Here is an 11,756-nt window from a genome sequence, read left to right as displayed (position 1 = left end):
TGCTCACACATGCACACACGTGTATGTGCCATGCACACCTGTGCATCGCGCTTGCATGCACACGCTAACACACAGGCACAGATGTGCACACACAAGAACAGGGCCTGCACACCACAGAGGCCTCACGGCAGCTGCCTTCTGCAGCCTGCACTCACCTGCAAATCCAGAAAGAGGCCATGACACTTCAGCCGCAAGACCCCAAAGAGCTTGCGACGCATGTTCCTCCCGGCTCTGAAGCCGCAGCTGAAGGTGAGACTGGCTCTGATCGAGGTCCGGGCGTAGCTGCGCCAGGGAGAGGGCGTCAAACGCGTGTGCCCGTCCCTCCCCCGAACCCCTGGATTCAGATCCAGTCTGCTCCTCTCAGGACATGCCGCTGCCCCACATCTGCCGCACCAGCTCCTTTTACCAAAACAGCCCAGAAAACCACCCGCCTGGCAGTTCCTGCCCCTACAGAAAGACATGCTCCTGTGCACTCCTGTACGGGAAGGGGGTGCACGGCGAGCCGACTTTCTGGGAAGCAGGAACGGGAACGGACCCGTCTGCAGTACCGTCTGCTCTGACAAGGGCAGGCATGGTGCCCCGCCCAGCCGGGGCTCACCTGGAGTAGTCGCAGAGCACCTCCAGGGTGTGGGTGTCCAGCAGCAGGCCACACCAGGGGAACAAGCAGTGCGTGGGCAGCTGGAGGACGGCCGCACCACCCAGGGCATCGTCCTCCACGGGGAAGTTCACCACCGTCTTCCGCAAGTTTACCACGCAGCCGTACTCAGGGACGCCTCTGACCAGGGTCCTAAGTCAGGGAGCAACACGAGCCACGGGATGAGAGCTGTCGCCCAGGAGAACCCCGAGTCACTTGCCACGTTCCACGTAAAACCCCAGAGAGGCAGCCCCAGGAGCGGAGGGTGCTGGGCCCACAGGCACCCAGCAGGCACCCCAGCGGCAGGGTGGACGGGGCCGTGCTCTGGACTTTGGGTGCTGGTCCTGTCTTATGGGGTACAGGGGAACCATTGAGTATGGGAACCCAGCTTAGAACTGGGACAGCCGGGACTGTCCCAGTTATCCAAGCAAGCTTTCATCTGGTGCCACTGCAAGGTGCTCCGCAGGTGTGGTCGACACCCACAGTCTGAGGCCTTAAGTAAGGGAGGTTTTCCTCACTCGTGTTGCAGGAGCTGGGCTGAGCCTTCCCTGGGAAGGGAATGTCCCCTGTGGACTTTCCTCATCTCCTGCCCAGGGTGCAGCCTGCCCTTCCTGCCAACCGCACCAGGATTGTGGACGTGCTTGATCTGCCCCCTCCAGAGCCTCAGCCAACTCTTTGCAGTGAGTGTCTCCACATGTGCAAGTCCACATGTGTCCATCTCCAAGGGGACCCCGATATACACTCCAAGCCTTCTCCCGAGACCTCGGAGCAGAGCTGTCCTGCAGAACCCTCCACAACAGGGGCAGTGTCCCCTGTCTGCTCTGTCCTCTCCAGCAGCCACTGGCTACATGTCACTTCTGAGTCTTCAGGTGTGGCCAGTGCCACCAAGGACCTGGGCTTGTCCTCTGACTTAGTTTTAATGAGTTTACATCTGCATGGCCCACGGTACTCCAGGCTACTGAACCGCACGGTGCAGCCCCACTGCATGAGGCCTTCCTGGGCAGACTCGGGTGGGGGACCATGTCCGGTGACCACAGCCAACGATCGGGAAGCCACCTCTCAGGCTGCAGCGTTTTGTGATGTTTGGTTTTCTGTCATCATTTCTCTTCCCTTGTAACATTCTGCTTCAAAACAAGTCCACAGACCCCACGGCATCCAGAGAGGGGCCACGTCCTACGAACACTGATCTAGGACAAAGGTCCCAGTGCCTGAATTCAGCGTGAGCCACAAATATCAACTTTAAGAACAACCCCCCCATGGGATCCCCAAGCCTCAACACACTGTCACTTAGCAAGTCCGAGTTCTCCAGTCCCTCCCAAATAATCCCATAAAGAAAAGTGACTCTGGAAAGTAGGCGCTGTGCTAAGACCTTCCACGACTGTCTCTTTACAGCCCCTTTTCAGAATCATCTACACTTTTCAGCTGCTGTGGTCTGTGTCCCCTCAAAATTCATATGTTGAAGCCTAACCCCCAAGGTGACGGTGTCAGGAAGTGGGCCTTTCGGAGGAGATCTAGTCAAAGGGCTCTGCCCTCATGAATGGGACCAGTGCCCTCATAAAGAGGCCCCTGAAAGACCCCTGTCCTCACACCACATGAGGACGCAACTGGAAGGCACCGTCTGTGAACCGGGGAGCTGGCTCTCACCAGACACTGCACCTGCCGGCCCCTCGATCTTGTAGAGCTCCAGCCTCCACAATTGTGAGCGACATGTTTTGTTGTTTAAAAATTTTGAAAAGGGAAGGGAAGTGACCGCAGTGAAAGTCGCAGATGCTCAGTGCCTCTCTGATCTTCGCCTGCATGAGGCCCGTCCGGCGCTACCAGGCCCGGGACACGGCATGCCTCCCAGGCAGGAGGCAGCAGTCACGGGCCCCATGGCCCCTGCACAAACCCCTTTGGGATCTCAGCTGTGGGGCACAGGAGTCATCACCGGCTCACAGGTGGTTGCGACTGGCCAGCACATCAGTGTGTGCATGAGTCCCAAGAGCTTCAGTGGGCTGAGCCTGCCTGGCCGCAGAGCCGTGCTCTCTCCACGTGGCACCCACTGGGGTACCCGGCCCGTCTACACAGCTGGGCCACCTCTACTCTCGCAGAGCAGCATGGCAGGAAGGGTGACCCAGAGCACGCCATGTGCTGCTCAGCACTGATGCACGGTGGCAAAAACATGCACTCCGGGTGCAGAGAATTACTCTTTAAGGGCACAATCATGCCCATCACGTGTAGGCTGTGAAGCACCCACCAAGACACACGTGTGAGGGACGTACCTGAGAAAGGCTTTCGCATGGGTGAGGTGAGGCGTAACCAGCAGGAAGTCATCCACCAGACGCAGGAGCAGCCTGGAGTCAGGAAAGATACGGGAGGCTCCGTGACACTTCTTACACAGTATCTGTCTAAAAGGGATGGAGTGTCGCAACCTTTCAAAACCAGAAAGAACACCACACCACACAGACAAGAACACACGGCGTTCTCCGGAGAGGGTAAACAACAAGCTCCATGTCCTTCTGGCAGAGCCTCTCCCTGCACTTGACCGCGAATGCTTTTGGAAACAGGTGCTGGGGCCGGCACAGGCTGCAGGGCTCCACGCCGGCTGCAGGTGAGCAGGCCAAGGCTCTGCAGTGCACCGTGGTGCGGACTCCCAGACTCAAAGGGATGACTGCAAGTGGCAAGTGCTGGCGCTGAGCCTGGTCCTCCTCTGAGCCACATGGTGCCCATTACCAGGCAATGGCAGCCGCGGCTCTCAGCCTCTGCCCAGGGCCCAGACCCCACACTGCGTACAGCCTCAGGGACCCCCAGCCCCGAGCCCTGGGGCCGTGGATGCACTGTGGCATTGTGCCCTGCAGCTGCCTAAGCTCTGGCAGTAAAGGTCAAGTTTTGTTTCTTCCAGGTAAATTTATTTCAATCCAGAACTTCAACCTTATTAAGAACAATCTGGATCCACTGTGAATGTGCTATAATTAGAACAAGGTTTTTAAAAGATGCTCCAGAAGAAAAACCCAGAGACAGTGCGGTCAGCAGCTGTGTGGGGCAGACGGTGCCGGGCAGGACGCTTCCTCCTCCTCTGCCTGCCGGCTCCTCTCTTGGGGATATTATTTTAATAATGAAGAGTTAACTGCCATCGACCAAAGCCTGCTGCGATCCCAACCACACGAGGCTCCCTGATGCCAAGCAGCGCCGCACCTGAGGCCCCCACCCCCGTTCAGACAGGAGGCGGCTCTGTGGGCGCCGGGGTGGAGGCGCGGCAGGAGGGGCTTCATCTTCGTCAGTCCCACTGCCCCAGGATCTCGAAGAGTTGCTGAGCAGTGTGGACAGGGGCATTCTCCAACGATCGGTGCGGACGTCTGCGACTCAGGGAACTTACTGCTGCTTGCTGGGCTTCCACGGGGGCCCCTGAAGCACCAAATACCCGGCCCGGCCCTCGACAGACGCACATGCGGTTCCATGCACGGCTGCACGATGCCGCCTCCGCGGCTTCACACCAGGAAGGGGCCGTAAACTTGTCTGGTTCTTTAAGACAAAATTACCTTAACATCTCGAGCACCAGAAACACCAAACGAGTGGAGAGCGGGTCAGCCCCACAGGCACAGCACAGCCCTTACCCGTCCTGCTGGATCCCAGAAAACAGCTTGTTCTCCATGTCCCCGTAGCACAGACTGCAGAGCAGCGTGGACAGGACGGAGCCCTGCGGGATGCCCTGGCACTGCACGTAGGACCTAGGGGGTGGCAAGAGGCAGGCAGGTGGCCACGTGGGCTTTGTGCTTTTTCACACACATGCACACATGCATGTCACATGCCACACACACGACACATGTACAGACCACACTACACAGACCACATGCACACATACACACTCGCACTGCACGTAGGACCTAGGGGGTGGCAAGAGGCAGGCAGGTGGCCACGTGGGCTTTGTGCTGTTTCACACACACATGCACACATGCATGTCACATGCCACACACACGACACATGTACAGACCACACTACACAGACCACATGCACACATACACACTCATGTACAACATGCACATGACACACACCATGCCACACACAAGCACACGTACACAAACCACACTACACACACATGCACACATGCGTGAATTCATACACACCACACACACACAGATCACACACATGTGTGCACACGTGTGCACGCACATATGAAAATGGTATTTACCACTCTCAGTCTGCAAATACCTAAAACACATCAAATGAAGCAGCACTTGTACTCCTACCACCCCGTCCCCTCCTCTCACCGTGACCTGGAATGGTTTCAGTGGATAGAGTTAGCGTGTGGAATACCCCTATTCCCCGATTAATCATGACTTCCCTTAATTTTTAAAATTTCAAGCAAGAAGTATATTTAAACTTGCCCACGAAGTGCTGGATTTTGTTTGTGTGACTATAAAAGCATGTAAGTGCCAGAGGGCCTTGCTGGCCACGGGAGTCCTGGCTCCTTCATGCCAGCCGAGGTTCCGCTGCCCTGGCACCCCGTGAGCTTCTGCTGCAGTGGGTCTGGTTGTTCCCACCAGCAGCCGGGCAACAGTGGCTCCTCCAGGCAGCCCACGACCCATTGTGGCTCACACCCACCCACTCTGTGGCCAGCACAGGTCCCACGACCTGCAGGTCGCTGCTCCATTCTCCAGACAGGAAGCCTGAGCCAGAGACTGGGGCCTGCACCCTTGCCAGGGGGTATGTGACTGAATAAAAAGTCATTTGGAAAGCTCAAGTGAGAGGAAGCCGGAGACTCAGGTGTTCAGCTGTGGTGGCCACATGGAGCTTACAGACTGCAGCCCAAACACTGGGCTGCACCTGTGACCCCACACACCAACACCCCACACCTGTGCAGGCTCAGCTACATGACCGCACTCAGCACGGAGCAGGCCTGAGCTCCCTCGGGCTACGTCAATGCCTCATGGGTCCCTGGTGCCCTGGGGCATGGGGTGTGCAGCCTGGAGCCTGGGAGCTTCCCAGGGGCCCTGGTGGGGAGGGGAAGCTGAGAGAGTCAAGGGGAGTGAAGTGGCAGGGGCCAGTCAGTGGATCTCACCAGCTCGTGCCACCCGCCTCTGAGTAGCCACGGCCCAGCTGGCACAATCCAAGATGAATCCAGACGACCCGTCGACTCACCTGCCCCCAATCCTGATGATGTTGTCATGCACGAAGTGCAGGAAGAAATTGAAAAGGCTGCGGCTGGTCTCATTCAGAGAGGAGCTCTGGAGGAGCGAGCAGAGACGCAGGATGGGCGCATGGGCGCGAGGACGCCAGGAGGCGGTGTGGGCCCTCACGTAAGACCCATGGGGTGAGTTCTTCATGGGGGGTGAGGGGCTGGGCTAGCTGCAGGCCAGTCTAGCTGGGGCCGAGTCTGCGAAGGCCGATGGCATTTGCACAAGGCTGAACGTCACCTGTGTGTCCAACTGGGCTCAGACCCCATGCTCACCGCAACCCAGACAGTACTTGCTATATAAAATGCACCTGCCTGGCCCCATGGCACTGGATCTGGGTGCCTAGAGCCCACACCAGCCCGGGAACCATGAGAAATTCATCCAGAGGCCTCAGAGCATCACCTCATGGACACAATTGTCCCCTAACTGGAATAATCACTAAACAAAGATTCTGCAAAGGACCACAGAGCACGTAAGGAGATTTGCCACTGACAACTGGGCCTCGGCTCCCAAGGAAAATGGATTTTACACGTGGCGGGGCAGGTGGAGGGGGGTCTACAGGTCGATTCCAACTTGCCCTCCTAAAGGAAGAGGACACTTTCTCCTTTGCCTCCAGATCAAGGTTGAGGGAGAAGCATCTCTAGCAAACCCCTAGGAAAGCAGCTGCAGACAGCAGAGCGGCCAGGCACAAAGGGAGAGTGCGCTGCTCCCACGGAAGCGGTCCCCACCACGCAGCACAGCTAAGTGGACACGGTGGGGACCCTCCCGCCGGGAAAGCGGCCGCCGTCAGTCCCTGCCTCGCTCCTCCCGACAGATAAACAGTCCATGCAGCGCAGCGCCCAGTGGCCTGACCCCCACCGGGCACCTGCTCGATGACGACGGCGTCCCTCAGCGAGCCCGTCTCCTGCAGATGCTCCACAAACTGCTGCATGTATGGCTGGAGGTCCGTGAGGGTGGAGACCTGCTGACAAAGAGCAGAAGAGGATGGAGGGGCTGGACGCCACCCTCTGTGGCCCGAGTAGGGCACATGGCTCTTCCAGACAGGACACCAGCAGGCAGAGGTCGTGCCACAGACGTCCAAGCCAGACGACCAGAACAAAGCCTGGGAAAGCCCCACCATGAAGCTTTGGGAACAGGGGGAGAGAAGCACGGGGGGCAGAACAGTGCCACAGGAACACCGGGGACTGCCCCATGGTCACCCCTCATCAGAGCAGCCGCTACCGACTGTCAGGAGCAAAGCACCACCAGCTTCTCCCCAAGGCCTTTCCGACCTCCGGCAGAGGCAGGGCGCAGCCACGGCACGCACGCGGAGTGGGAGGGGGACGGCCCCTTGCCTCCTGCCTCACAGCGACGCTTGCTTTGTATCACAGTAACCGCAAAGCCCAGTGTCCCCAAGACAGGATGTCACCCAAATGAACGCAGCAGAACGCCACACAACGCGAAGCTCTCGGCACGACCGCCGGGCTGGGGAGGGAGCCCACGGATGTGCAGGCTGGCTCTCAGCTAGAACATTCCCTGGGCCCCGTGAATCTGCCACAGTGCTGCGGTCACACGCACGAGAGGCATGACTAAACTGCAGAGGTGACCTGGACAGCGGCCACAGAGACACGTGGAGGCCCCTCCACTGTTAATAATCACGCCGTCAGCAATATACTCCTAACCCACGGGTTAGCATGGAGGGGCTGAATGACATTGAACTGAATGACAATGAAAAGACGACGTGTCACAGTGCACGAGACGCTGCTGAAGCAGTTCTAGGTGAAGTTTGTAACTTTAAATGCTTATTTAGAACAGAAAGTTCAAATATCCATGTTCAAAGCCTGCACCTCAAGAAGCTGGAAAAAGAACAGTAAATTAAACCTAAAAAAAACAGAAGCAGATAGTAAAGAACAGAAATCAATTAAGTAGAAAATAAACAGTAGAAAAAACTAACAAACTCAAAAGCCAGCTCTTTGAAAATATAAATAAAATTGAAAAATCCCTAGAAAAAGAAAACAAACCATCAATGAAAAGCCAAGAGTGAAAAGGGTATCACAACAGATATCACAGAATTCAAAGAAAGTAAATCTACAGCTCGCAGAGAAATTCCAAAAACTGAGCCCGGCCAGGGCACCATCGAGGACAAAGAACACAGCTGCAGGACAAGGAGGCCCCGCCCGGTCGCCCGCAGGTCGCGGTCACGCGCAGGATGCCAACGCGTGGACACAATGGATGGGAGCCCAAAGGGACCCCGTGCTCCTGATTCACAATTCAAGGGAAAACGTGGTCTTATCAGTAAAGGGTGTCGGAGCAACCACGTGTCTACATGGGGAAAGGTCTACCTGGACCTCTGTCTCACGCCACGCACGGAAATGAACTCAGAACAGATCCTAGACCCAACTGTGAAAGCTAAAGCAACGGACGTTGTTCTAGAAGAAAACGCAGAAGAACGTCGGCACAACCCGGGGCAGGCAGGTTTCTCGAGCATAACGGTTTTTGCCGTAAACAATAAAGTGGACTGCACTAAAATTAAAACTTCTGCACGACACGTGCATTCGACGATGGCCTTGTGCACAGAACATGTGAAGAGCTCCTAGAAATCACAAGAGAGGCCGCAGCCCTTACAAACTGGGGAAATGGCTTGAACAGGCATCTCGCAATGAGGAGCATTCGACGATGGCCTTGTGCACAGAACATGTGAAGAGCTCCTAGAAATCACAAGAGAGGCTGCAGCCCTTACAAACTGGGGAAATGGCTTGAACAGGCATCTCGCAACGAGGATGTCCAAGCTGTCGCACACACGGAGGCACTCAGCATCCCGGTCGTCACGAAGATGCTAACGGACATTCACAGGACCGCTCCAGCACCGTCAGGCGCGCTGTGGCCTCCAGGGCTCACGCTGCCGAGTGTTGGCGAGTGTGACCCTGCAACTATGCCAGAAAACCCTTGGGCAGTGTCACTAAAGTAAACAAAAGGACGGCTGTGGCCCAGCAGCCCCACCCCTGGGAGTCACCCAGCAGTGAGGGTTTCTGCACTGAAGACACCAACCAAGAATGTTCACAGCGGCATCGTTCAGAACAGCCCAAGCCCAGAACCACTGAAGCATCCACTGCCATGGAGCTGCGCACACGGAACGCCACTCTGGAAGGTGGGGGCCGCACGTTGCCACACGGCCGAATCTCAGTCTCTCCAGAGTTAACGACCCCTGACCCCGAACATCATGTGCCGCCCAATTTCACGCATGTGGAGACAAGTAAAGTGTGTCCACGGGGAGGGAGGTCAGGATTGGGGTCACCTTGGGGAAGGGCTTTAGCAGGGGGGGAAGCGAGGGGGTCTCCTGGGTGCTGCTGGTTCTCTGCACCTTGATGCAGGTGCTGGCCACCAGGTGCCCACAGACATAAAGTTGCGTGGGTGGTACAAATGGTTTGATAACGATACCTGCATAAGTCTTGATTCAACAGAAAAGAAAATAAACACATCCCTGTGGGATTTACCTGCCTCTCCCCAGACCTCAGGCTCCAGGAAGATCCTTCCCCTCTGCACGTCCCCCCTCCCCACCCGCTGGGCACAGTGCTGAGTCCCCCTACCCCAGAGTGCTCACAACCACTGGCCGGGAGCCCAAATCCCAGGTGCTCTGCTCAGCTCTGCTGAGGCTTCAGACCCAGTCGCCCTGGGAGGGGCCCTCGAGCAAGCGACTCCCTGCGTCGTGGGCCCTCCTGCCCTCATGGAACTGGCACGGTGCACACTCAGCCCCTCTGCATGGCACAGCTGGGCATGGGACTCCTAGGGAGGATGGCCGTGGGGACGCCACTATGGCCCTCCTCCCTGCCTGGACCTGGCTTGCAGAACCCGAGGCCCTGATGCTGGGACAGCACAGGAGTTACTGGCCACGGGAAGAGAGGACCTTCAACGCATAACTTGCCACACAACACAAAAATGCCTGCAGACAGGGGCAGAGGCACCTCCCAGGAGGCTCTGCTCAGCACCCACCGGGCAGGCCGGGGCTGCACACACCATGAAATGGACATGCCTACACCACAAACACACACATTATGGACATGCATGTGTCATGAACATGCCTAAAACACACCCACCCACACTAAGGACATGCCTGTGCCATGCATACACATATGCCAGACACACACGCCACAGACACGCCAATGGTGCAGACATACCTGAATCATGGATACACATGAATCATGAACCTGACCATGTCACGGACCCACCTGTATCATGGACACATGCCACAGCCACATCTATATTGCAGACACATCTGTACCACAGACACATCCGCACCACGGGCACACCTTTATCATGAACATCATGGAACACACGCCTGCTGTGGGCCTTACGTGTCTCCTGAAGAGCTTGCGGACGTGCCCGTGGGCTGTTCTCTGGACCACCGCATACCGGCGCACACAATACGTGTTCTCTGGGGGCTGCATAATGCTGGCGATCACCTCCACGAGCCTGTCTTGGGGGATGGTGTCATAGGCCCCCGTCACGTCCACCTGTGTGAGTTGAGGTGAGGACCATCAGCGACTCATGTCACCTGGCCCCCACGAGGTCAAAGCCCCACAGTTCTGTTCCCCCCCGAGCGTGGGCCCAACCTGTCTGTAGCAAACCCTGCAGTGAATCAGATGCAGGAGGACCAGGGAGACCCTGAGCCCCCTGCCCGTGTACCATCCTGGCTGCACACACCCATCCACTGCAGGATCCTGCTGACCCCCAGACCCCAGACCCTGAGGACGTGAGGGCAGGGCAGACCCACCTTGACGAAGTACAGCCTGGGTGTGGGGTCCTGGGCCCGCAGGCGCAGCACGAAGGCCCGCCAGGCTCTGTAGATGTCATCTATGCCCAGCATGGAGGCCCCCAGGAGGCCGGGCCGCCGCCCCCGCTCGTAGTTGAGCACGCTGAACAGGGTCCTGACCTGTGCCTTGACCTGCTGGGCCTGGGGGCCAGCCACATGGGATGTCATCGCCCCCACCTTGGTGCTCCCCAGTCACCCCTATGCCCACTCAGCCTCCCCAAGCCTCCCCCAGCACTGTGCCAGAGCCCAGGTAGACTTGGGCTCTCAGAGAGCCCAGGGAACCATGTCTGGAAAGTGCACCAGGCTACATGCAAGACCTTCATGTGACCCTTCTCTGTCCCCACTTTCCCACGGATGAGGAGGGGAGCCACCTCCTGTGGGGGGCACGCCCACTGGGCTCTGGGGTCAGACACTAGCACTTAACCCAGAAGGGTCAGGCTCGGGTTTATCTACATTCACCAAGACCAGACCAGACCAGACCCTGATCTAGTCGTGGGGACCATGGCTTTGTGTTCTGCTTTGGGGGTGTCACTAATGACAAAATTACCACCAAGTGCTACACGGAGGCACTAGGAAGGAGGGGTTAGAGCTGCCGGTGACGCAGTAGCACAGGGGCAGGAGCCCCAAGGAGGACAAGAGCCCTGGGTGGGGGAGGAGCCCCAGACAAGGTCCTTGGGGTCCTCAGAAACCAGCAGGCTGGTGACAGCTGAGTGGCAGCTGCCACCCTGGTTCCTTCTGCCTGGTTTCTTTGGGGCCACAGGCACCTCGTAGGCCCTGCCGTGCCCAGGACCAGGACCAGCTGCTCCCTGTGGTCCTCGGTGCCCGTTCCTGGAGCTGCTGGGACCTCCTATGTGCGGCTCGTTTGGACCCAGTATCAACCGGCCCCTTGTGCCCCTCACTTGGCCACTAGGAACTTGGGATATGGTGGGCCCTGGCTGCATCTCTCGGGGGCCCCTTGTCAAAGTCAACACCAAACATGGGCTTTAAACACACTTTTGTTTAGTTCAATACCAATTCCTTCCACTTTAGATCCTAGAGATTGTGCAGCCCAATCCCCGATTTTACAGGTAAGAAAGCAGGGCTCCAGGCCGTCAGTGCCTAGAGGGTCCCGGCTGCACGACAGGCTGGCAGGAGGCTGGCGCACGCCGTGGGGGAGGGGCGGTGCTTCCTTCTGTGAGGC

The 11,756-nt window shown here is 57.6% G+C and overlaps 1 protein-coding gene across 1 annotated transcript in view; it reads right to left on the bottom strand.

Annotated features, from left to right (window-relative positions):
• Nucleotides 1-10,744, bottom strand: part of LOC103604662 (telomerase reverse transcriptase-like) — a 15,505-nt gene extending 4,761 nt beyond the window's left edge. Inside the window, exons 1-8 of the mRNA XM_008589234.1 lie at nt 10,538-10,744; nt 10,119-10,277; nt 6,653-6,748; nt 5,753-5,838; nt 4,228-4,341; nt 2,896-2,967; nt 599-787; nt 156-282 (exon numbers count right to left, since the gene is read on the bottom strand). Of these exons, the coding sequence (XP_008587456.1) occupies nt 156-282; nt 599-787; nt 2,896-2,967; nt 4,228-4,341; nt 5,753-5,838; nt 6,653-6,748; nt 10,119-10,277; nt 10,538-10,744 (1,050 nt within the window). The remainder of the gene's footprint in view (nt 1-155; nt 283-598; nt 788-2,895; nt 2,968-4,227; nt 4,342-5,752; nt 5,839-6,652; nt 6,749-10,118; nt 10,278-10,537) is intronic.
• Between the last annotated feature and the right edge of the window lie 1,012 nt (nt 10,745-11,756).

Source organism: Galeopterus variegatus, unplaced genomic scaffold (assembly GCF_000696425.1).
Source record: "Galeopterus variegatus unplaced genomic scaffold, G_variegatus-3.0.2 Scaffold5320, whole genome shotgun sequence".
Taxonomy (NCBI): Eukaryota; Metazoa; Chordata; class Mammalia; order Dermoptera; family Cynocephalidae; genus Galeopterus; species Galeopterus variegatus.
The sequence above is the reverse complement of the archived record's forward strand: the minus strand, read 5'-3'. Positions and strand labels throughout refer to the sequence as shown.